Below are 26,999 nucleotides of genomic sequence, written 5' to 3' on the forward strand. Positions count from 1 at the left end.
TTTGGGAGGTAATTAGGGTTAGATTAACTCATGAGGGTGTGCCCCCATGATGGGCTTAGTTAGTGCCCTATATAAGAGCAAGAGACGGGGGCACTGGCTCACGTCTGTAATCCCAACACTTTGGGAGACTGAGGTGGACAAATGGCTTGAGGTCAGGAGTTTGAGATTAGCCCGGCCAGCATGGTGAAATCTCGTCTCTACTAAAAAAAAAAAAATAATAAATAAATAAATAAATAAATAAAATTAGCCAGGTGTGGTGGCGTGGACCTGTAATCCCAGCTACTCGAGAGGCTGAGGCAGGAGAATTGCTTGAACCCAGGAGGTGGAGGTTGCGCCACTGCACTCCAGCCTGGGCGACAAAGCAAGACTCTGTCTCAAAAAAAATAAAAATAAAAATAAAAATAAAAAAAGAAAGAAGAGGAGCAAGAGACATAAGAGGGTAAGAAGGCTCTAATTGGGGTGGCAGACTGGCAAGAAGACATAAGACAGTAAGACAGTTGCCTACAAGCCAGGAAGATGACTGTCACCAAGAACCAGATCTGCCAGCGTTTTGATCTTGGACTTCTCATCCTCCAGGACTTCAAGAAGTAAATGTTTATTGTTTAAGCCACCTCGTCTATGGTATTTTGTGAAGCAGTCCAAGCAAACACACTCCCCTAGCCTCAAGCATTTTAACCTTTTCTCCATTCAGTAACACTTTTTTCATAGGAGGGGCACATACACATAAAACATCAGTCTATGGTATAATTTAGAAGCAGCCCCTCAGGTAATTTGGATATACTCTGGCAGCCCAGTTGAGTGTAAATGTATAAATCCAGTAGTTCTCAAACTTCAGTGTTCATCCGAATGGCCTAGAGGACTTGTTAGAACATATTGCCAGAGTTTTGGATTCAGTAGGTCTGGCCAAGGGTTTGCACTTCTAAACAGGACCTGGTAATGCTGATGCTGGTGGCTAGGGACCATACTGAGAACCACTGCACTAATCCACCTCTCAAGCTGGAACAACAGGTGCTGTGTATGTGTGTGTTCTATTTTTTTATTTTTTGAGACAACATCTCACTCTGTTGCTCAGGCTGGAGTGCAATGGCGTGATCTCGGCTCACTGCAACCTCCGCCTCCAGGGTTCAAGCGATTCTCCTGCCTCAGCCTACCAAGTAGCTGGGACTACAGGTGTCTGCCACCACGCCTACCTAATTTTTATATTTTTAATAGAGACAGGGTTTCACCATGTTGGCCAGGAGGGTCTCAATCTCTTGGCCTTGTGATCTGCCTGCCTTGGCCTCCCAAAGTGCTGGGATTACAGGCATGAGTCACTGCACCCGGCCTGTGTGTGTGTGTTTTAAAGCACTGATAAGCCAGGTGCTCACGCCTGTAATCCCAGCATTTGGGAGGCTGAGGTGGGTGGATTACCTGAGGTCAGGAGTTCAAAACCAGGCTGGCCAACATGGTGAAACCCCATCTCTACTAAAAATACAAAAATTAGCTGGACGTGGTGGTGTACGCCTGTAATCCCAGCTACTCAGAGGCTGAGGCAGGAGAACTGCTTGAGCCCAGGAGGCGGAGGTTGCAGTGAGCTGAGATGATGCCACTGCACTTCAGCCTGGCTGACAGAGCAAGACGCTGTCTCAAAAAAAAAAAAAGCAAGCAAGCTGGCCCTAATAGCTGGCATAGTGATACGTGCTTGTAGCTCAGCTACTTGGGAGGCTGAGGAAGGAAGATTGCTTGAGACCAGAAGTTTGAGAGTGGGCTATGATTGTGCCTGTGGATAGCCACTGCACTCCACCCTGGGAAACACAGCAAGACCCTGTCTCTAAACAAATTTTAATTAAAAAAAAAAAAAAAAGGCATTACAATAACTCAGATATAGCTAAAAACTAGGGATAATTTTGAATTCGGTAAAGACCAATGCTAGCTTTAACCACTCAGTTCTCTCTCTCCTGAATTGAGAAGCAGGGCCCAGTGGGAACCTGGGGTCCTGGGTCGGGGGGCACTGTCGAGAACTTCCGTCGTAGTGCTGCAATCTTCCTACGTCACCCTTCTGGCCTCCTGGCTGGACCAGGGTGGTAGCATTCCAGGAGAGCTGGGTGCAGGGAAGGAGAATGTGAGGTAGATTGGTGGATGCATAGGAGGAAGGTGGGAGTAGTGGTGTCAACTCTCCTGGAGGCTTGCTTCTGAAAAGGACAGTTGGAGAGTGGGAGAGATAGTTGTGGGACTGACCAATCAGGAGTCATGTTAGAATTATATTTGATAAACGAATAGTACTTTCACATATCTAATATTTACTACAGCTTCAAGGTAGATATTTTTCCTCATTATAATATAGTTGAGAATACAGATTCAGAGAAGTGATTTGCCTAACGTCATACTGCCATAAGAGAACTTTAAACCTAGATTTTAGAGATAACTCTGCTATGAAAACTTTGTATGTGGCACTCAACTTTTATGTGTTCATTTCCCCCAAGTGGCAAATTAAGACGATAATCCGCTTGGCGCGGTGGCTCACGCCTGTAATCCCAGTACTTTGGGAAGCTGAGGTGGGGGGATCACGAGGTCAGGAGATTGAGACCATCCTGGCTAACATGGTAAAACCCCATCTCTACTAAAAATACAAAAAAATTAGCTGGGCGTGGTGGCAGGCGCCTGTAGTCCCAGCTACTCGGGAGACTGAGGCAGAAGAATGGCGTGAACCTGGGAGGCAGAGCTCGCAGTGAGCCGAGATCATGCTACTGCACTCCAGCCTGGGCGACAGAGCAAGACTTCGTCTCAAAAAAAAAAAAAAAAAAAAGAAAGACAATAATCTCAGCCTCTTCAGCAAGTGCTCCAAGTTTCTGGAAAAGTAGTATCCCTCTGCACATATTTTCATAATTCAAGTCATTTTCACTCAGATCAAAGTGAAAGACTCTGACTGGGTGCAGTGGCTCGCACCTGTAATCCCAGCACTTTGGGAGGCCGAGGTGGGTGGATCACAAGGTCAGGAGTTCAAGACCGGCCTGGCTAACATGGCGAAACCCTGTCTCTACTAAAAAAAGTACAAAAATTAGCCAGGCGTGGTGGCGGGCGCCTGTAATCCCAGCTATGCGGGAGGCTGAGGCAGAAGAATGGCGTGAACCCAGGAGGCGGAGCTTGCATTGAGTGGAGATGTGCCACTGCACTCCAGCTTGGACGACAGAGCGAGACTCCATCTCAAAGAAAAAAAAAAAGGTGAAAGACTATCTTAAAGCCTGAATCTCACTCTCAACCTCAAAGATCCCTCTTGAGAAGGAGAGGACCGGGGACTAGAGGACCAGATGCTGCCAGTTCTCACCAATGGAATCACAAGGCAGCTGTAAACCAAGTGCCACAGCCATCCATCAGAAATCCAAAACAACAAAACCCTGAATGGAAGGGATGGAAGGGACTGACAGAGCTCGAGGCACAATGTCAAATTGTAACTAATGGCTTTTCAGTCTTTCACCCCATTTAAGAGTTTCAGACTATTGCAAAAATAATGTCCTAAACAATCTTGGTGCCTGAGTAATTTATTTTGAAGAAGCAAAATTAGTATTTTAGAGTGTAATACCTTTGAAGAGTCAGACAAACCCTGTCTACCTTGTCAGACAAACCCAACTCTACCTTTTACCAGCTATTTTTCCTACAACAAATTTCTTATCTTACTCTATCTCCTCAATTGTAAAGTAGGAAGATTAATAACAGAACCCACCTTCTATACAGTTTTGAAGATTAAATTAGGAAATAAATCAAGAAGACTAAGCATAGTGCTTAGCACATAGTAAGTGTTCAAATGCATGGTAGCCATCATTTGAAAGTCAGGATCCTTGCCAGTCAGAGTGGCTCACACCTGTAATCCCAGCACTTCAGGAGGCCAAGGCCAGCAGATCACCTGAGGTCAGGAGTTCGAGACCAGCCTGGCCAACATGGTAAAACCCCATCGCTACTAAAAATACAAAAATTAGGCCGGGCGTGGTGGCTTATTCGTGTAATCCCAGCACTCTGGGAGGGCGAGGCAGGTGGATCAATCATGAGGTCGAGTTTGAGACCAGCCTGGCCAAGATGGTGAAACCCCATCTCTACTAAAAATACAAAAATCAGCCAGGTGCGGTGGAAGGCGCCTACAGTCCCAGCTCCTTGGGAGGCTGTGGCAGAAGAATCACTTGAATCTGGGAGACGGAGGTTGCAGTGAGCCGAGATCATGCCACTGTACTCCAGCACAGGTGACAGAACAAGACTCCATCTCAAAAAAAAGAAAATTAGCCTGGCAGGGTGGCACACAGGTGGCGCACACCTGTAGTCCTAGCCACTCAGGAAGCTGAGGCAGGAGAATCCCTTGAACCCGGGAGGCCGAGGTTGCAGTAAGCTGAAATCGTGCCACTACACTGCACTCCAGCCTGGACAACAGAGCAAGACTCCGTCTCAAAAACAAAGTCAGGATCCTGGTGAGGATCTGTGACCCAAGAACAGATAAACTACCTACAGAATTGTTCCCCAAACAATTGTAATATGGTTCTCTTTAGCAGCCTAAACTCCTAAACAAGCAAAATGTTAGAAATCTGGAGACTAAAAGCTGGTTATCCAAACCTAAATTACCAAGAGTTTCACATAACACTGGATCAACCTGTGAACTCCAGCACCTTAGGACCAGCACAGAATGTTGTCCAAAAAGCAAGAAAAAAAGACATACATATTTGCCAAGAAGACACAGTAATAAACCAATTCCCAGCATTTCTGCCCTGTTCTCTAAGGACAACAGAAAGCAATAATGTCTACCCCAGACAGGAGAAATCACTGGGCAAGAAGAGCCCAAAGATCTATCTGTTTCCTCTGAAAGGAAGCATCCAACACTATGTGGCCTTTAATCCTCTACCACGTGGCTGAACTCGCACTCTACTTAAAGTCAAAGTACACAGCAGTTGAGAGTAAACAGCTGGGCCCAAACGCACTCATGCCCGGCAAGCACATTGTGACCTCAAGGAAAACATGAGGCAAAATAAAAACACCAAGCACACACCAAATGGGCTTTTAAATGACTGATATCACACCAACCACCAAGCTCCCCTGGTGCTAGATCTTAAGGGGAAAGAAGGGTTCCTTTAAACAGAGATGCCTATAAACAAGCAAGCTGAAAACGAACAAGTTTAAGAGAGAAAAGCATACAAAAATCTTGGCTGCTGGTGATGAGCCATGGAAAATCATGAATGTGCCAGTGCCAAGGGAGGAGGAAGTCTAATATCTAACTTTGCAGACTTGGGAACATAAAAGCAACAAAGCCATAAGGAAGCCCAAATGCAAAAGAGAAAAAAAAAAAAAGGCACATGGCACATTTCCTCTTCATATGGGTAGCAATTCGAGCAGTGCTTTGGGCCTGCAGAGCACTTAGCTCAGTACCCAAAGCCCCTTAGTATTTAATATCAACATAACTTCCTGAAGGGTGACAAAAATCTGTCCTGGATTACTGGGTGATTTCTAATATGTACCATAACCAACACTAAGTCAACATTTCAGGGATCAAATTTCCTACTCTGCAGCATGTTGGAATGCATTCTTGGCATTAGACTTCTTCCCATTCCAGTCCACCCTCAGAAAATGCAGAAGCCACTGGGAAATAAAGACTCAACCTGTCCCAAGATAATATTCCAGCTATGCACAAGTGACTAACAAAAACAAATAGTTCATTCAGATGTCCCTTCACATTCAGTAAAAAACTAATTTCATCCATTTAAACGCAGAGGAGGGGCAATTTCAGGAAGAACACTCAAGGCTGTTAAGTCAATATTCACCAGAACTTGGATTCCTATAAAACCTGGGATTGATCAAAGAGTTCATCTCAAGCCCCTAAATACCTGTAATCCATAGCAGGTTAACTACGGTGCCCAATTCTGAGTAACTGAAAACCCACTTTCGCAAAATGCAAAAATGGCAAGGCAAAAAAGGTGGAAGCAATACTTCTAAACTATAATGTTTATCCAAGACTCCAGTACTTTCAGCAGGTCATGGACAATTATTTAAAAAAAAAAAAAAAAAGAAAAGGGCCTGTCACGGCAGCTCATGCCTGTAATCCCAGCACTTTGGAAGACCAAGGTGGGTGGATCACCTGAGGTTGAGAGTTCAAGACCAGCCTGGCCAACATGATGAAACTCCATCTCTACTAAAAATACAAAACTTAACCTGGCATGGTGGCGGGAGCCTGTAATCCCAGCTACTCGGGAGGCTGAGGCATGAGACTCGCTTGAACCTGGGAAGCAGAGGTTGCAGTGAGCCGAGATTACACCACTGTATTCCAGTCTGGGTGACAGACTGAGACTCCATCTCAAAAAGAAAAAAAAAAAAGGGCTGCAGTACTTCTGTACTGGAGCAGTGTAACCAGTGTAACCAATCCTTCTCCAGGTAAAAGCATTATAGTGGCCTGGCACTGGACACACCATGCATCTTCAGCTGTTAAGCATTCACTAATGATCCTTGACCAGGGAAGTGCCAAGGCCCAACCATACATGGACCAGCAGGTAAAGAAACCAAAATCACTATATTCCAGAGGCTCCACAAGGATTAAGCATTGGTGAGCAGCATTTGTTAGCTGCTTGGCCATAGAAATCTAGTAAAAAACAATTTTTTTTTTGAGACAAGGTCTTGGCTCCACTGCCCAGGCTGGAGTGCACTGGCGTAATCACGGCTTACTACAGCCTCAACCTCCTGGGCTCAAGCGATTCTCCTGCTTCAGCTTTCTGAGTAAGCTGGGACTACAGGTGCATACCACCACATCCAGCAATTTTTGTGTCTTGTAGAGATGGGGTCTCCCTATGTTAACAGCTCAGGCTGGTCCTGGGCTTGGGCAATCCTTTCCCCTTGGCCTCCCAAAGTGCTGGGATTATAGGTGTGAGCTATCACACTTGGCCAAAAACAGTATTAAAGGCCATTTCTATGAATAAATGGGCAGACTGCGTATATGCACTTACCTAACCCACCAACCTCAATATAAAGTCTAACACAAGCAACTTGGCTTGAACACAACTCCCAGCTCTTCAGAAATAGCAGCCTAAGAGTCCCAACAGGTACTTCATGGCTCTTGATTTAAGAAAGGTCAAGTAACTCTGCCAAGACAGAAAAGGTCCAGACTCACCAACAAAGTTGAACCACCATTACTACAGAGCTGTCCAGGGGACACAACTCTGAAGGTGACGTGACCTTCCAAATCCAAATTTACTAGAAAAGTGCCCCTAAACTAGCCAAGAACATAGCAGTCTGTACCAAAGACTTGACCTAACCACAGGAACCACTAAGACCCTGGAACCACTCTTTCATGGAGTTTTATGATTAGAGTCCAAATTCTCAAAGTCACTGGAACACTGAGACAACTACTGGTCTGGAGATGGATGTGCAATGTGGATTCTATCAAGTCCATGGAACTTAAGAATAGCATTATGAAAAGGCAAATTAGTACTTTAACTTTCTTGAATATTTAGCTCCACAAAAAAAGCCTCTGAAAAGCTGTCCCATGTTAACCCTGCCAAACTGATTGAACCTTTTCCTCTAATGCCTTCAGCTCACATATTTAGTGTGGTCTATATCCATTTATAAAACCTTGCTTTGCAAGTTTTCCAGATATGTGCACATAAGTATGCTTTCCTAAGAAAACCAAATGCCTCTTATGGAGATATTGTTTCTACCTTTTAAATCTCTTCCTAGTACCTATCTGGTATAATCACACAGGGCTATTTCCCACCCCCAATGGAATTTCCAGATCTCTCTGACTTAGAAACAAATGCTCTCAGCAGTAAGTCTGAAGTTCCTAATACCCTCACCACCAACATACTGGGAAAGGACCATGCAATATTAAGCAACCTATGTCAGTGTCAATCAAAGTTTTTGTGTTTTGTATTAAAACAAGCTGATAGCCTTTGGTAGTAAGTTAGCTGAACCTAAAAATCATGGTCAGGACCATAATTACATTCATATTCCCTGCTACTATATAAACAGCTAAGTCAAAAGGGCACTTCCAGGACTCTGGTCTAAAAAACATTTCTTATAAAGAAAACTGGTGTCAGAGTCAATGAATCTAGTTAAAAAAGACATTCTGAGAAGGCAAATCTGGTCATCTCACAAGGCTACCAAAGAAGAAGACCACAGGCAGACAACTAAAATATTCATAGATTCTTCTTCTTCCTCCATAAAAACAATGTGTCACTGAAGGAACCCAGATATGTTTTTAATCCTAAAATGGCAATTTCAAAAACAAAGACAGTGTCTACCCACACAATCCTTCAAGTAAGATGTAGTGAGTCCCCAAACATTTGGGCTTTGTACTGCCCCAGGAACAGGGGGTAAAGGCATGTTAATTTTATCATAAGTGATGCACAGAAGTCCAGTAAAAACTGTATAAATAAACCCAGGCCCTTGGGTAGCGGACTTATAATCCCAAGTACAACAGCAAAACTGAGGATGAAGACGACACTCAATCTGCAGTATCTTTTTTCTCCTTTCTAATATTCCAGAAATGCAAACCAAGCCAAAAACAATCTCACCAAGCTACCCTTTAAACCTCAAAGTCTCATAAGCCAAGCGTTTGGGGTAATACTTAACCTTACTACTGACACTTAGGATCTTCTTTCCAAACTTCTATTTTCACTATGAAAGTGCAATTGACTTTAACAAGGTATCACATGCCCTGAACTTAGCATGGAGGCAGGGCCACAGAGGTTTCACTGCCAGGGCAGCATCTTTCCATGTCAATTTTTTTTTTTTAGATCACTTCTTATCTCCACACTTACTGCCCCCCAGCACTACCCTTTTCCTATCCCCAAGTCTTTTTCCCCAATGTTATTTTACTCCACCACATGAGGAGGCTAGCATTATCTTTGCTTGAAAACTGTTTACTAATTTGCCTGTCAAACATTCTATAGAACTGTTTACATCTTACTACAGAAACCTCCTGGGTACATATTGACAGCTCAGCAAGTATTTACACAAAGCTCTGAAACATTCGGTTCCTTCAGAGACGAAGAAGATGCTGTGTCAAGCAGAGAATTATCAAACACCGTTTCCTCTACTATTTTCCCTCCTTTATAAAGGAAAGCTCCCTTCCTCTAATATACCTAAATTACACTTCTAAACTGCTAAGCCAGGAAGAGAAAGAATGGAAATTCAGGTGTATTGGAGAAGAGAAAGAATAGCATTTCCAGGACCACGTGCAAAGCACACCATGTAGTTTTTTAAACCATAGCTGTGAGAAACAACGAATGCCCCTATGAAATTGACCCTGAAACACAGCTTTTCCTCTTCCAGTCTCAGGAACTTTTGCTTCTCTCTCAGCAAAATTTACAGGACAAGTCCTAGCACTCAGATTACAACCAGCTGCCCAAACCAGACCTAGACCTGCCCAAACACCAGGAATCTGGAGAGCTTAATGTTCCTCTCTCTCCCTACTCCTTCCCAAAAGCAGCAGAATATTAACACTGAACTTATGATTATCCATTCCTCACCCCAACCCCAAGTGCCAAAGCCTGCTGGGGATCCTGAAGCAACTATTTTTCAAGTCTTGCTTTAATGAAATCTAGCTAACTTTCCAATGACTATTTAGTGTTTTAAAACCACCAGCCAGGTGGAATGACTAATGACAAACAGATTAACAGTTTCAAGGCAACAGTCTGGTAGAGCTTTTTCTGTAAAGGTCCACAGACCACAATGGCACCCAACTGTTCAGAGCTTGTTCCTGTGAATCTCAGGAGAAAATAGCTTTGAGTTCCTTCAGCCCAGGGGAAGAAAGATGGTCTCAAGACTCCTGATTTATGTATAGAAAGCTGCCCTCACAAACAAGCCAGCTATGGAAGCACAGATATGTAGCATCTTAGAGTGAGGTCATGCAGACCAACTTCATTTTATTGATGAGGGAGAAAATGAAAAACAGAGAAAGCAAATGACCTGCCCAGGGTCACACAGCTTAATCTGGAGCTGTATGTGGAACCTAAGCCTCCTCCTTCCTCCTCCTGTTGTGAGTCCTGTGCTCTTTACCACTAATGCAACACACAACTCAAGTGTGCACCAGTAATAACAACTTAAGTGTGCATCAGTAATAATAATGACCAATCTAAACAACAAAAAACTCAGAGATAAAAGTCACAGGAATCAGTACTCCATTCGACCCCAGGCATTACAGCTCACTGGCAGAAAAGAACGACTCGGTGCCAATATATTTGAATACCACATTTTTACCATATTTACAAGCTTCAGTTGATTCTAGAATTTTGAGAGTTGAAGCCAATCAATAAAACCTTTTGAGGGGTGGGAAGAGGAAAGGGCCCTGCCCATTACTTTGTTAGCCTATTCCCACATTTTTAAAAAGTTCACTAACCTCTTTGCAAAGGGCCTACTGTAGACATTACACCCTACAGGAGTCAATCCAACATATTAATGTTTAATGCAATCCAAGACATCCTGTTTCAGCAGGTGCTGCTTGTCATGGTTACCCATGTCACACACAAAGCAAGAAACCTAAAAAGTCCTCACAGGGCCCAATACACAAGAAGCCAAACTCGGTCCTGGCTGCTTTCTCTGTTCTCACACCACCATCTCAATCCTCATCACCCCAGTTCTCTCATGAACAGTAGAGAAACATGAAACCCCCACAACTAAAGTGCCATCTCAGTGTGGTTTTCCTGGTCCCTCCTACTTGAGAGAGCTCCAAGAGTCCTGTATTTCAGCCAGCCTAGAATTTCTGCCAGTAGGCATTCCCATAATAAATCTAGGATTCCTGTATCTGTTTCCCAGGAGTCAGAAATATCATTTGATATTTCCATAGTAGAAACTAACAACCAAACTTCTACAATCAAATCCAACTGGTTCCTGGACTATTTATTGTATTTCATTTTTTACCTTGGTAAACTGGTACTACTCTCAAAGTATTATTGCTAAACAGCGTTCCAATAAAAGGCCTTAAATCAACTTCGTGTGTGTAAGTAACCTAAAACTATGTCATCAGTACCAGGATTCAACACTTGACATACGCTACTTATGAAAAGGAATAAAGTAGAAGTTTGTCTGCTAGGACCTTCCCAGCTCCTGTGAAAAAGACATAGTCACAATACACACACCTAATCTTTATTTCATAACAGCAGAGTCAAATGAAAACATTATCACCTTAGCTATGTTAATTAAGTCGCTGCAAAATATTCTTAATCTAAGACTGGGCCAGGGAAAGATGGGGGCAGAGCAAGACTTTTTAATTTCAGAATGTTCAAGACTAAAGCATCATGGTCTGAAAAAACATTCATCCTCAAGTGGCAAAAAGGAATTCAGAACAAAGTCTGAACCTACAACCCTCACCTAGACTACTACCACACACCTGAAGCAGTCCACAAAACTGGAAGCTGCACTCTCTCTCAAACAAGTGAATGCTCACCAGCCCATTCCCTGGGCCTCTGGGGAGTAGGCCACTGAGCTGAAATTAATTAGGAATCTATGTTGTGTGTGTGTGGGTCTAGTGATAATAAAAGAGATCAGAAAATTCATCCAAAGGCAGCAGACAGGCTTCCAAACAGGGACTGTATCCATTCTCCTATCATCCACACAGAAAAAGTGTTCCATAATTTAATGACTGAAAAACAGAAATCATTATACCAAAAGAGTTGGCTTTTTCTTTAAAAAGTTTGACTAAATATTTCCAAACCAGCAGAGTTCAAATCAATTTTGCTTTTAAATGAACCCTGACTTACTACCCCAAATGACTTATTCTAATAGTTTTCAAGAAAGGTAAACTTTTCAGCCAAAACCAAACAAAACAAGGGGAATGAAGGGAAAGAGGTTCAGACTATAGGATGACCCAGAGACAAGAGGATGCTGTCTTTTAAGACAAAACTTTTCCTCCAGACACTAGAAAAACAATGTAACATTTCCCTATTTCTTGCCCAGATACACAACATCATGGAAGATGTAGAATCAAGGCACAGAGCTCCAAGCCCACCCTCTAACACAGCTAATTTCAAAATGCCCAGCTCAAAGGAGGAGTAGAAAAGTAGCTCTAGGATGGGCTGGGAATACAGCTAGTAAGTGAACAAAATCTCCTAGCACAAAAGCGCAAGGGGTTTGGGAGGCGATGGATGGAGCTTCCCCCTCTTTGAAAACATGTATGACTCCACAGAATACTCAGTATCCCTGACCAAAAGCACTGCTGACAGAGCATGATGAAAATGGAAGAAAAGCAATAAAATAAAACAAGATAGAATAGTATAAAAAGATACTTCGAAGTTGCAATTTCTAAGCTAATCTCAAGTGTCATTCTAGGTCATATCTTCATGTCTTGGAAGACAAGAAAAAAAGTGGTACATTAAAATGCAAAGGAATAAATTGGCCAGTCTCTATTTCAAAGCTCTAAAATGACTGATGACAAAACAGAAAACTAGACTTTTTGTTATTCCAGGAAAAAACAATTTCACCAAACCAAGCCTTTAGGAGAAAGTCCCTCAAGATCATGAAAGACACCAACTTCCGTTTAAATTAAGCTGCTATTCCAAAGTTCAATTAACAAAAGAAAGTGTTAACAAGATTCAACATGTAAACAAAGAATGAGGCCAGCCTTCCATAACACAGAATGCTTGAACCTAATATAAAATTCCTCAGAAAGCTCCCAGTTCTTAAAAAAAAAAAACTAAAAAACGAAAATTGTTTTCTCCCCCACCCACAAAGATCCCACATTTGCCACTCAATAAAAACCCCAGTAAAATCATTTCAATTCTGCAAAGCAACCAGTGTCAAAATTACTCAAGACAAATGCATCTTCAGAGCCATCAAAGAAGTCATTTATACCATCAGGAAAGTCACAAAACCAAAACAAACAGCAAACCCATTGTAGAGAAAAAACTCAGCTACTGTTCTGACAACACAGAATTCATTTCAGGCTGCATAAAACATAACAAGCAAAATAAATCCAAGGTACAAGCAAAATGCCATTGCCCCCTCTTTTGTTTCGGGCACAATGTAACAAGGGCAGGCTGTCTGAGGCTTTGCTCCTGCTGATACAGTATTGCTACTTAAACCTCCCTCCTCAAGGTCACAGCCAATTTCAGCTCTGGAATAAAAGGCAGATAGTGGCAGCGATGGTTTGGGTTATCACTGGCAGAAAAGCAGAGTGTAAAAGTTTATGAGCTCATCAGGATTGTTGTACCATTACATCAGAGGCAATTATAAATGGCCAAGAGCAGGAGATGGGGAGCCAATCAGATCACAGATAGGATGTCAACCTAAGACCAACTGTCTCCTGGCTTTGACAGAAGGATTTTACCTCCATAATTCAAATCCCAAACCAAAGCAATCTGCACTTACTACTCCAATCACTCAGCTGTTTACCAGCACTTCCAGAGAGAAGCCCAGGCCACTGGGCCGGCGGAGCCTAAGACAGGAGATGGCAAGGGCTGCCCTAGGTGAACCGCAGCCGGCCTCTAGCAGCTCCCAAGCAGTCCCCTGCCCTCCCTCGAGGTCCCTCCGAGCTCTAGGGGCCCTCTTTGAAAGCACAGATGGGGGGCGGCCCAGAGGAAGGCCGGGGGACGGAGAGGAGCGGCAGGTGAGCAAAGAAACGTTCATTCAACTCCTGGGTTCCTACCACTGCCTACACTCCTAACCTGAGCCCCCAGCACCCCCTCACTCCCGGCCAGGCCCTTCCCCACACACTCTGCCCCGCACCCCCATCAAGACCCCTGGAGTTCGAAGGGACCAAGGGAGAGGAACAAGAGAAGCAGACACCTCTGGGAAAGCCCGACACAAAGGCTGGAGGAGGAAAGGAGAGGAAGGCAGACAGGCAGCCATTTTAAGAGAGAAGAGCCAGACAATGGCAGCTCCCCAGCAGTGGGGGCCCGAGACTGAGGGGAGCCCAAGGCTGTGGCCCGCTGACCGCAGCCGCCACCCACCCCCAGGACCACGCTCGCCCCAGCCCCCTCCCCACTCAGCTGTGTACCTGAGGGGTCCGGGCGAGCGGCTGCCCCCCGCCGCCGCTGCTCCCGGGGCTCATGGGCGCGTGGTGGCTCCTTTGTTGGGCCCCTCCCGAGGCGGCCGCCGCCGCCGCCGCCGCCGCTGCCGCCGCCGCAGCCCCCCAGCACTGCGAGGCCATGTCCGCCGGGCCCTTGCCGGCGCCCCCGTCCTGGGGCCCGCCGCCGTAGTCGCCCCCGGGGTAGCCCTGGTAGCCCCGGGCCGAGCTGGGCGACGTGAGCAGTTGGTTGAGGGTGGGGGTGGCGGTGGGCTGGGGAGTTCCCCCGCCGGCCGCGGAGGGGCCGCCTCCCCCCATGGCCCCGAAGCGCTGCTGAGCGAAGGACGAAGACGACGAAGAGGCGGAGGCGCTGGAGGAGAGAGGCGGCTTGGAGCCGGGAGCCGCCGCCGCGCCGGAGCCCGGAGTGCCACCTCTCGGGGAGCTCAGCGCGTAGGCCGGGGCGGGCGGGGGGTAGGCGCTGCGGTTGGGGTAGTAGGAGTTGTACTGGTGGTTGGGGAAGCCGTGGTCGTGAGAGTTCTGCTGGGGCCCCGCGTAGGGCTCCAGGCCCCCGCCGCCGCCGCTCTGCAGCGCTGCCAGGCCAGGGCTTTGTTGTCCGCCATGTTGTTGGTGGAAGACGGCGGCCGCGGCGGCGGCGACGGCAGACGGGCTCCGGCCGTAGGGTTGCCCGAAGCCGTAGGCTGGGGGCGGCAAGGCGGCCGCGGCAGAGTGAGGAGGCGCCCCCACCCCATCGCTGCTGCCGCCACCGCCGCCGCCGGGCGGCTCCGTGAGGTTATTGTTCAGGGCGGGCCTAGGGCCCGCGTTCCCGTTCGAGTTCTTCAGGTCCGGCTCCGCGCCGGGCCCGCCGCCGCCGCCAGCTCCGCCGCCGCCGCCACCCCCATTGCTCTCGGCCCCGTCTTGCAGCTCCTTTCCCAGCGGCTGCGGCGGCCCCACGGCAGGGCCCTCGCTTTCCTGCCCGGCGGCTGCCTTCATTTCCCCGCGCTCGGCCGCTGCCGCCGCCGCCGCCTCGCCCCCCGCCTCCTCCCGCTGCTGCTGCTCGGCTTTCTTCAGCTCCGAGGGCGGCGGCGGCGGCGGGTTGCCCAGGCTGCTGGCGGCGGCGGGGGCGACCTGCGCGGCCATGATCCCCGCTGTCTCGTCCGCGGAGAGACCCGGCCCTGTCTTCGTCTTCTCCCCCCCTCCCACCCCGCCCCGGGGCCGAGTCCCCCGGGCTGCCCTCCCCACCCGCCCGGGCGGGCCTCGCGGGGCTCCGCTGCTGCGCTGCGCTCGCTCCTCTCCCCCCCGCCCCGCCGGCTCAGGCTCCGGGCTGGCGGCGGCGGAGGAGGAGGAGGCGGCGGCGGCCGAGGCGCCGGCGGCTCAGCTGCTCCCGGCTCTGTAGGCTCGGGACCCGGCTCTCCCGGCTCATTCCCCCCAAGCCCTTGCCTGGGAATGAGGGGGGCGGTGGAGGCTCCGCTCCCCAGGGCCTGGCCCCGCTGTGACTCTCCGCTTTCTGCTGCCGGAGAAAGGAGGAGGGAGGGAGGGAGGGAGGCGAGGGGGAGGGGGCGGGGAGGGAGGGAGGGAGCGGGGGGAGGGGGACCCGGGACGGGCGGGCTGGAGGGCGCGCGGCAGCAGCCCGGGCGCCGGGAGCCAGAGTCAGAGCGCGGGCCGGGCCGGGCGCCCTGCCTTCCCTCGCCAGCCGCGGCTTGGGTCGAGGCTGCGGCGCGGCAGCGGGCGGGCGAGAAAGCGGTCGGCCGGACTGAGCGGCTAGAGCGCCCCACTCTCCTCCGAGTCCCCCTCACTCCGACACGAGGCTCAGCACTGCCATTTTACCCAGCGCCGTCGCGGCCGCCTTGCAAACCCGGAGTGGAGAGCGGAGCGGGCGCAGGCCGTGGAACGGACTCGCTCCCTACCCCTCACAAAGGAGGAGGGGAGAGAACAAGCCGCGGCGGCGGCAGGCCCTTAGCCGCTTTCGCTAGGCAGCGCCGCCGCCGAAGGCTTCGGAGAAAACCCGGCCCGGAGCCCGCGCATCTCTGGAGCCTGCGCCGCCTCCCTCCCGGCGTCCCTATCCAGGTCTGTCCCCTCCCGGCCGTACCGAGGGGAGCGGGCAGCGTGAACTTTACCCGCGACTGCAAAATTGGCCAGAGCCCGAGACCGCGGCCGCCTCGGCCCAGCCCTGACCCCCTGGCAGCGGGCCCGGTCCGTTGGCTGCTGTTTAGCACCTCTACAGCACTTTTCGTCTTCAAAGCCTTCTACAGACCCCGCTAAAGACCCAGCCTTTTTACCCTCTTTGCGAGCCCAAAGGAATGACTGGTCATTGTTCAGATGATTCGTTTCCCACTCGCCTGCCCTCATTAGCCGGTCCTCACAAGGCTCTGGGGGCATGAGGTCCGGATTATCCCCATTTTACAGAATTGAAAGAGGGGAGGGAACTGCCTGTCACTTAAAGTCAGAGGGCAGAGGAGGGTGACTTTAAAAAGAAGTGGAGTCACCAAAGCTGCCTTCGGTCTACTTGCCTTAAAAAAAAAAAAAAAAAAAAAAAAAGTCAAGTTGTGAGCACATTCAACAATGGAATCAGAATATCAAAATGGATTTGAAGTCAAAACTGATCATCTCACCACTGACTTAAAATGGAGGCCACTTGAAGTTGCTTTAGGAGCATACAACAGTTACCCAGCAGGAGAACCTAAACCCTGTTTTCACTCCCTCTCAGGAAAACTTAGCCCACAATGACCAGTATCCCCAGTCTCCAAAGACAGTACCTTCTAAGACTGAAAACCCACAGAAGAGGCTCCAGGGACTGCAGGAACCTGAGTGTTCAAACCATTACAGAAGAGAGATGCAGAAAATGGAAACCATTTTCTCCTTGAAGAAAAGGCACAGTCCAACAAGTCACTTAGAAAATGGATGCTTCTCAGATTTGTTTTCTATCCTGTAGCGTAAAAATTGTTTAAAGTTTACCATTTACATTCTAAGAGACCCCGATTGAGCTGGATCTGAAAAGATCAAGACATACACAGAAAACTCCAGTGTTGTCCTGATCTACAGGCCCCACCAAATCCCAGCAGCAGCCTTTTCTTCCTCAGGCTGACTTGGAATGTTCTGACATGACAGGCTACGAAAGCCAGAGGGGATTCCAGCTCCTCACCAGACCCAAGGCTGCCTTGGGAAAGGCCCAGGCCAGTGTTCCTAGACACCAGGATATTTTCCCCCTCAGATTTTGTAAAGGGAGACTTCATGGCCACAGGACCATTAGATTATGCAGGACCCCGGAGTGCTGGCCATATCCCTGGTCACTATGAATAATTCCAAAGCCTGAACTCACTTCTCCCCCGCAAGAAAACTTAGTGAATCCTACATTGAAAAGGCAAAACCTTCCTGTTAATCTAACAGTGGTGGAAAAAAAAAAAATCCCACAGCTTTATTCTTCTCCCCTCCCCCGGCCTCAAGCCAAGAACCAAAGCAGCCTACCAAGAAGATCCAACTGACTGGTATGGGCCAGTGCCCTCTTTTCACTCATAGTCCTCAGGGGCAACAACTCTCCCCGGTGCATTAGGTCCTAGAAACCAAATTATAGGCTGCTCATAAATAGAGCTTGGCTATTTAATCAACTGCCTCTGAGCTGGCAAACAGTCCTGAGTCCTGCACACAAATGAGGATTTTTTTTTACATGCAATTACCCTGCCATTTTCCTCAGAGCTGGGGTGTAATGGGAAACCTGGAGCCCAGTGAAAATCTGGAAGCTAGAATGGATTTCTCTCCAAAGAAAGCCCTCATCCCCTTTCTTCAATGGCTGTGAAATATGGAAAGCGCCAAAAATCTCCTTCCCTACACGTGGGCACGCTGTTTTGAAAACAGTCACCATTTTTCTCTAGCAATAAGGTAAAGTGCACAAAAATCTATCCACCTGGGTTGGAGGAGATAATGTGGCATTTCTCTTTTTGTTTTTTAATTCACTAGGGTTCTCTTCCACTTCTACCTTTAGAGCCCCACACCACAATCCCAGGGACTGTTGAGCTGAGGGAACTTTTTTAGAAACTGGCCCATCAGCTTTCCCTAGGGGCAGTGGCAACGGGAAAGGGGGGGAAGGGAGGAGCTGGGCACGTGGCTGGCCCGAGCAGCGAGACCCCGGCTGGGGGCTGTGGGTCCTCCCTTCGGTGGAGTTTTCTCCCCCACGGTCCCTGCCTTTTAACCCCACACCCAGGCAGCTCAGGAATCCCGGCGCAGATTGGAGAACTAGGACTAGGACAGCGCTACCCTCGCGAAAGCGCCTCGGCCAACAGCCTGATGGCAAATATGGACTGAATCGTTGACATGGAAACCGGACTAAAGTCTCGCTAGCTCTCCCTCACAGGAGAGTTCTTATCGCCGTCCCCGACCGCACGGCACTTAGCAAACATGGACTGGATCTGCGGCCTGGAGTATCAGGCGGAGTTTCTGGGCGCATTAACTCCAGCGGCAGAGCAGCCAAGGAAGGGGGCAGGGCTGCCAGGACAAACCGGCTGAAAATGGCAGAGGATGTGCTCCCATTTTATCCGGCTGCACAGTGTGCATGGATTGGGCCCGAGGATAAGGGAACAACCTATTAAAATCCAGAGAGTCAACTGCAAAATGTGGAACCGAGGCCTGGAGGGTTTGCTAGGAGAGGGAAACGTGTGCAGGGAAGACAGCCCTTCCTCTCTCGCAATTTGCTTCCCCTAAATGTCTGAAAAACTCAACAAACAAACAGAAGATCGGGCTCGGCTCCTTCCTCCACCCAATCCTTGTGGGAGAAGTCGTTTTAAGCCCAGGGACCCTAGTGAGGGTTTGCTTAGGTTCCTAACTAAGGCGTGGAGAATCGTTGGAGCGCCAGGTTGTTGCCCCCACACGTTCCCGCCGCGGCACAGCAGCAGACGCCCAGCAGAGCTCTCTCGAGTGCGAACTAGAGCTGCGAGTTTGAGCAAAAGGGCAACTATGTCAGTTGACGGAAGCCAGAAGCAGAGTTCAAAGCCTGGCGTGGATTTCCGTCTGGAGCTGTCTGTTTCTTAAAGTTTGTAACTCCGTGTTAAGAAACAGCCCCAGCGGAGGCTTTGGGATCGGTGTGAAAGTCTAGCACTACCATCTGACAGCGAGTTGCAAAACTTTGGGCTGCATATTAAGCGAGGAAAGTGGATTGAAGCGAGAGTCAAGGCAATTCATTATGTTACCGGCTCCCAGACGGGAGCTGTAAAATACGAACTGGATCCACACACGGAGAAAAATGGAATGAACTTGGAATGGCATTCAACAGCTCTTCGCGGTAAAACTGTGCCTGCCAAGGACCTAGAATGCCAAAGGAGCAAACCAGGAGGCCTCAAACTTGGTGGGCACACAGTAAATGCTTTTCTAGATCTTTTCCCCATTCATCTCAAACTTAAGCAATTTGGGGTCATTTATATTTCAGAATAATAAACACATTTTGAGAAATGTTAATTTCTGAATAAGACTTTTTTTCCACAAAGTAGCTGTGAAAAAAAGAGCCTCAGGCGTAAGTCAACCAGCCTATTTTGTCCCAAAATAAAATAAAAATTACCCTCACCCCCACTTTCCCCAAAACTAAAACAAAAAATAAGTAAAAGTCCAGGCTGGTCTGGCTTGTGGCAGGTTTCAAACAAAAATAACACCCAGGGCCAGTCTAATATGAGGAAAAAGGTACCAAGGCTTTCATATTCTCCTAAGCACAGCCTCACTCACCAGTCTTACTGGTGAGCTTGCTGACCAGTGAGCTTATTTTTGTGGAAAAGACTGAGTAAAGCTACTACTACTACTATTTTTTTAAAAAACAAAAACCAAAAAAACAGGACTGGGGTTTTATAAAACCACTGGGCAGATCAGGAATTTGGATTTCTTATTTCTGCTGAGCTCATTGAAGATTTGTATTCACCAACTAATACAAAAAATACTGTATGAAAAACCCACTTAAAGAAGCTTGAGCCAGGCGCAGTGGCTAAGGCCTGTAATCTCAGCACTTTGGGAGGCCGAGGCGGGCGGATCACAAGGTCAGGAGATCAAGACCATCCTGGCTAACACGGTGAAACCCTGTCTCTACTAAAAATACAAAAACTTATCCGGGCGTGGTGGCACCCGCCTGTAATCCCAGCTACTCGGGAGGCTGAGGCAGGAGAATTGATAGAACCAAGGAGGTGGAGGTTGCAGTGAGACGAGATCATGCCGCTGCACTCCAGTTTGGGCAACAGAGCGAGACTCCGTCTCAAAAAACAAAAACAAAAACAAAAGCTTGATAGCCACTTCATAGTCAATCAAAAGAGAAACTTAACAATTTTGTACTTGGTACTTATTATACTAAGCTGTTTTTAGATCTGGAAGGCTAAGCACCAACAATATTACCAAGGAAGGGTAAGGTCACCAGTCTTAGCACAGAAGGCTATTGCCCAGGAACAGAAAAAATCTGTTATCTTGGACTTCCCATGTTAAACCAATGTAGGCTGCTTTTGTTTTGTTTTGTTCTTTAAAACCAACCTAGGTAAATTTCACACATATAAAATGATTATAAGGGAAGTTTTTGAGAGTTGACAAGAAAATCAGAAGGAAAAATCAAACACTGTATTCTAGGTGGAGATTTCTTTCAGCCCTTGCCTCCATAAAGCTTTCTTACACTGCCATTTTACTGAGTTAGGAAAAAAGAGTCAGTGGGGAAGTTTCTCACAGCAACTCTGGAATGGATCTGGAATGGAGTCTTTTGTTCCAACACAAGTTCTGTAGAAGAGTTGGAAAGAGAAGCAAAAACAGTGTAAGCACAGACAAAATGGAGGGAGGCAGGCATGCAGTCCTATGAAACAGGATAGGTGGCTAAAAAAGCAAACATGCTGTCTGTTCTCTGCAAAGCAACCACCTCAAGAGAATCCTCCAGCATGATGATACTGGTTTTTTTTTGTATAAGAATCAGAGAAAATCCAAAAAATCTATTAGGTATAAGACAGGAATTGAGTGGCCCCTAATGAAAAACATTCTGACCAGCTTTAATAGGGTTTAAACCCATCTATCCCTACAGAAAACGCCTATTCCCAAAGATAAAATGGACCAAACAAAAAAGTCAGGCGTGGGAGTGAATACTATAGTAGCAGTGTGGCACTCCACTCCAGTGAAATACAGAACTTACCGATGACACCAAGGGAAAGCTGCCAGGAAAAATCAGACTGAGTTTTGGCACTTTTCCACATTATCACTTTCTTCCCTGAAATTTAACAATATTGAAACTGGATTCAGAAGTCACCAGAGGGGTTGGGGGTAGGGACCAGCATGTTGGTTCTTATTGGCCTACCCTTCCAAAGAGACTACTAGAGACCTATATAGAAGTGTGTTGTTGCTCTTCTAGTCTTGCTGTGGGAGGGACAGAACAGGAGACAATGGACGAAAAAATCCAGCACACTTCATCAAGCCTATTCAACAAGCCATTTTAAAAACAGTATGGGAGGACGAGACTGGCAGATCACTTGAGGTCAGGAGTTTGAAACCAGCCTGGCCAACATAGTGAAACACCGTCTCTACTAAAAGCACAAAAATTAGCTGCGCATGGTGGCAGGCACCTGTAATCCGGGCTACTCAGGAGGCTGAAGCAGGAGAAAATGGCTTGAACTCAGGAGGCAGAGGTTGCAGTGAGCCGGAATTGCGCCACTGCACTCCAGCCTGGGCGACAGAGTGAGACTCCTTTCAAAAAAAAAAAAAAAAAAACCAGCATGGAAACACACACACACACCTCTACCACAATGTGTATTCATCAATATAACTCATCCACAAACTACACTCAAGAGCACACAGTGCTGTGCAACACTAGGCACTATTTTTGCCCCCAACACCAAAACCAGGATGGAGATTACACATTTTTACTAGTCCCTTTGGACTTTGGAACAAAGCCCAAGAGCTCATTGAAGTATTTTTCTTCTAATCACTCACAACTACTTAAAAATATGGATACTCTAATTAGCCAGGCGTGGTGGCGGCAGCCTGTAGTCCCAGCTACTCGGGAGGCTGAGGCAGAAGAATGGCGTGAACCTGGGAGTTGGAGCTTGCAGTGAGCCGAGATAGCGCACTGCACTCGAGCCTGGGCGACGGAGCAGGACTCCGTCTCAAAATAAATACATAAATACATAAATAAATAAAATATGGATACTCTGGAGAACAAAAACCCGAGTTTGTGGCTAATGTGTTTGCCCCTTTAGCCCAGATAAAGTTGGAAGTCCAAAGTGTTTAGAAAAGAGGGATTGTAGTTGACTCCACCACACCTACCTTCCAGTTCTTTATGAAGTAGTAGCTAGTGTTTCCAAGGTGGAATCACGGGAGAGTGGAGGTACCACACAGCCTTCAGAAAGAAAATACTCTCTAGGAAAAAACTTTAAGGTCAAGGGGGCTACAACCTGATTGGCTACTGAGGGTTTTTAGGAGTCCATCATTATTAGTACAATTTGTCACTGATTGTAGAAAGGGTAAACAGAAACCATTTTATAAACTTAACCAAGTTCTGTAGACCAAGACCACGGTCTCTACCCTAAATACTCACCTTTCATGATGAAGCAACTTTAACCTATGCACTTGTTCATCCTCAGCAATCCTTGAGTTGCACATGCTCTTCTGACCCAATTTCCACCAAAATCGGTCTTCTCCTAAGGCTTAGAAATTTTTGTGAGCCTGTTATTCTTTCAACTAGAAATTAACAGTATGACGATTGCTAATAATAACCACTCCAAAGCCATATTTTAAAACTTCATTAAGTACCTTGTTCCTTGATCTAACTACCTCCTGGAATACTTATTAATGCTATAGAAATTACATTTAGTGCCAGACACTGTGGCTTACACCTGTAATCTCAGCACTTTGGGAGGCCGAGGAGGGCGGATCACCTGAGGTCAGGAGTTTGAGACCAGCTCAGTCAACATGGTGAAGCCCTGTCTACTAAAATTAGAAAAATTATCCGGACATGGTGGCAGCCGCCTGTAATCCCAGCTACTTGGGAGGCTGAGGCAGGACAATTACTTGAACCCCGGAGGCTGAGGTTGCAGTGAGCTGAGATCATGCCACTGCACCCCAGTGCAAGATTCTGTCTCGGGGGGTGGGGGGAATTACATTTAGCTACTACTTGGCAGTAGAATTTTATTTTATTTTATTTATTTTTTGAGACAGGGTCTCACTCTGTTGCCCAGGCTGGAGTTCAGTGGTGTGACCATGGCTTACTGAAGCCTTGACCTCCCCGGACTCAGGTGGTTTTCCTGCCTCAGCCTCCCTAATAGCTGAGACTACAGGCATGCGCCACCACACCCAGCTAATTTTTAAAAATGTTTTTGTAGAGATGGGGTTTCGCCATATTGCCCAGACTGGTCTGAATTCCTGGGCTCAAGTTATCCTCCCACCTCGGCCTCCCAAAGTACTGGGATTATAGGCATGAGCCACTGCACCCACCTGGCAGTAGAAATTTCTGAAATTCCACAATAAAATTCATAGGAGAGCCCTGCAATAGCCATAGTGCTAGGACTAAATACAGTATCAAACAGGAGCAGTCATGCTGTGCCATAACCGTTCACTGACATCACCTTTTGACTGCCTGTGAGTGATTCATATTCTCAGTGATCTGCTAATGTGAAGATTAATTTAGTAGGTTCTTCACCATTGCACACCGTGCTATAGGACCAACCAAGTCTCCCCCTCACCTCCACCACATACATGCACACACATACACACAAACCTCTGGCATCATATTTTTGTATGTGATGCCAAAATATGAGAAATATTTAACAGGAAGAACTTGAGAAACATTTTCTTTTCTTTTCTTTTTTTTTTTTGAGATGGAGTTTCACTCTTGTTGCCCAGTCTGGAGTGCAATGGCCCAATCTCAGCTCACCACAACCTCCCAGGTTCAAGCGATTCTCCTGCTTCAGCCTCCCAAGTAGCTGGGATTACAGGTATGTGCCACCATGCCCAGCTAATTTTTATATTTTTAGTAGAGATGGGGTTTCTCCATGTTGGTCAAGCTGGTCTCAAACTCCCGACCTCAGGTGATCCACCCGCCTCGGCCTTCCAAAGTGCTGGGATTACAGGCATGAGCCATCATGCCCGGCCCAGGAGAAACATTTTCTAAACAATTAAAAATATGTAGGAGACCCGGATAATAAGGGAGGTTTGTTTTCTATTTTGTTTAAGGTTTTTACTTCTGTATTTTTAACCCTAGAAAACACACTCTCTCTCTCTCTCTCTCTCTCTCTCTCTATATATATATATATATATATATATACACACTTTTTTTTTTTTTTTTAGGGATCAGAGATGCTGGCCAGGATTAAGGTTATACCAAACATATTCCACACTTTCCACACTGCCATTTTTCAAACTAAATGAAACAGCAAAAACATGGAGAAGGAATTTACAGGAACGGAGTACTGCAAAGACAGATGAAAACTCTACAGAGGTGTTCTTGGAAGTGAGTGAGGGTAGGAGATGAGGAAAGGAAAGTTAAAGGCTTATGCCCTACTCAGTATTCAAAGCAAGGAGCCTATAGTTTGAGAGCTAGCTCTACTTTTGAAACAAATGTCTAGACGTTCATTCTAAGTCAGGTTTCCAAATGGCTGTATCCATTTATAAACTGTAATAACCAGGATTTCAAATAGACTCACAAAATCCAGTCATATGGACTATGTCTGCTTAGAAGCATCAGAGCAGAGGGTCCCCTCCAGTAGAATAGCCATCTCTTCACCGTGATATTTTGAAACCAGTTTGCCATTTTCCACTTTTTTGGTTTGAGATGTCAATCCTTTCATTCAATTTACTATAATGAGAGATCCTCTTATAATTACTCTGCTATGATATACAACATTGAGTATACACTACCATTGTACCTCCCATAAAGCTGATATCTACTTAAAAGGAAAAACATACCTCCAAAATCGTACAAGCCTGTTGGATTCAATATTTGTTTATAAGTGCCTAGCACTCAGATCAAGATCCCTCATTTTGTCCGGTACAGTGGCTACTCGGGAGGCTGAGGTGGGAGTATTGCTTGGGGCCTGGAATCCAAGGCTGTAGTTTGCTATAATTGTGCCTGTGAATAGCCACCACACTCCAGCCTGGGCAACACATGGAGATGTCATCTTTTTTTTCTTTCTTTCTTTTTTTTGAGACGGAGTCTCGCTCTGTCGCCCAGGCTGGAGTGCAGTGGCCGAATCTCAGCTCACTGCAAGCTCAGCCTCCCAGGTTCACGCCATTCTCCTGCCTCAGCCTCCCGAGTAGCTGCGACTACAGGCGCCCGCCACCTCGCCCGGCTAGTTATTTGTATTTTTTAGTAGAGACGGGGTTTCACCGTGTTAGCCAGGATGGTCTCCATCTCCTGACCTTGTGATCCACCCGTCTCGGCCTCCCAAAGTGCTAGGATTACAGACTTGAGCCACCGCGCCTGGCCGAGATGTCATCTTTAAAAAAAAAAAAAAAAAAAAAAAACAGGCCAGGCCGAGTGGCTCATGCCTGTAATCCCAGCACGTTGGGAGGCTGAGGTGGGCTGATCACTGGATGTCAGGAGTTCAAGACTAGCCTGGCCGACTAAAAATACAAAAATTAGCTGGGCTTCATAGCAGGCACCTGTAATCCCAGCTACTTGGGAGGCTGAGGCATGAGAATTGCTTGAACCTGGGAGGTGGAGGTTGCAGTGAAGCGAGATCGCACCACTGCACTCCAGCCAGGGTGACACAGCAAGACTCGGTCTGAAAAAAAAACAAAAAAACAAAAAAACCTTCACTGTCCAAGAAAGCCCATGAACAAAGAGAAGAAAAACAAGGAAAAACTGAAGACATGGCAACTCCCATTTTGTGGGACCTTAAAGTGAATTTGGTGAGTACAAGGAAAATAATGAATTTTTTTTTTGTACTTTGAGGTCACGGGCATAATTACCAAAGGTATTAATATCAATATTATTACTACTCTGATACTCAGGTTTATACATTAGTCATTTTTTTCTTGTAGAGAATAAGATAATTAAGTAACTTATCCTCCTCTTCTGCTCTTCCCTTTCCTTCTCACTCTTATCTTTTTTGTTTTTCTTTTCTCTTTTTTTTTTTTGAGACAGAGTTTTGCTCCGTCACCCAGGCTGGAGTGCAGTGGTGTGATCTCGGCTCACTGCAGCCTCCACCATGCCCAGCTAATTTTTGTATTTTTAGTTTCACCATGTTGGCCATCACCATGTTGGCCAGGCTGCTCTGAAACTCCTGACCTCGTGATCCTCCTGCCTTGGCCTCCCAAAGTGCTGGGATTACAGGCATAAGCCACTGCGCTGGGACTTTTTCCCTTTTTTGTTGTTGTTGTCTGTGGGTCACTTAGGCTCTCACATTGCGTGATTATACTTGGACTAAATAGCACAAAAATGTCCACAATGTACAATTTATACCACACCATATGCTCTCAAACTCAGGCTCCTGTACATAACAGTGCTCGTGCCAAGGATTCCTGCATGGTTTGAAATCCTGTGCTCCTAAGGCAGCTATGTGGAATCATGAGATATTTGTTCTACCGATTCAGCTGACTCTGGGTTTAGAATGGTCCTTGGTCTTTGTAACAAGAGAAACATCTGTCCACCAAAATGAATGGCTAAGATGCGCCAAATCAAATAATTTCCTTAATTGGACAGATGAGAAAGGAAAGAGCAAGCCCCGCTTAGAGTCCATTTCATTGGAACTCCCCAACAGAATCCTGGTGCTAGATGAGGAAACAGAATAAAGTCTTCCAATCTTTCAATCCTTGCTACTGAAAGACTAGAATTTGATCGTTAGATTAGTGTTTGGTGGGTTTCAAAATTAGTGACCTGGGAAGTCCCAGACTGGCAACTAGCACTTCCTCACTCCATGAAAGTGTGGCTGTCCCTTTCAGGGAGTTCATTCCTTCAGTTCAGCCTTTTTGAGTGCCTCACCTAGCAGCGACACAAAGCAGAACAGTTACCTGAAGAAATCTTTTTTTTTTTTTTTTGAGATGGAGTCTCACTCTGTTGCCCAGGCTGGAGTGCAGTGGTGTGATCTTGGCTCACTGAAAGCTCTGCCTCGTGGGTTCACGCCACTCT

The 26,999-nt window shown here is 46.9% G+C and overlaps 1 protein-coding gene across 3 annotated transcripts in view; it reads right to left on the reverse strand.

Moving 5' to 3' along the window:
- Positions 1-15,131, reverse strand: part of ARID1A (AT-rich interaction domain 1A) — an 85,912-nt gene extending 70,781 nt beyond the window's left edge. For all 3 annotated transcript variants that reach the window (XM_015132127.3, XM_077967132.1, XM_015132119.3), the window contains exon 1: positions 13,934-15,131. In XM_015132127.3, coding sequence (XP_014987613.2) covers positions 13,934-15,079 — 1,146 coding nt within the window. In that variant the 5' untranslated portion in view covers positions 15,080-15,131. The remainder of the gene's footprint in view (positions 1-13,933) is intronic.
- Positions 15,132-26,999: the final 11,868 nt, after the last annotated feature.

Source organism: Macaca mulatta, chromosome 1 (assembly GCF_049350105.2).
Source record: "Macaca mulatta isolate MMU2019108-1 chromosome 1, T2T-MMU8v2.0, whole genome shotgun sequence".
Classification (NCBI taxonomy): Eukaryota; Metazoa; Chordata; class Mammalia; order Primates; family Cercopithecidae; genus Macaca; species Macaca mulatta.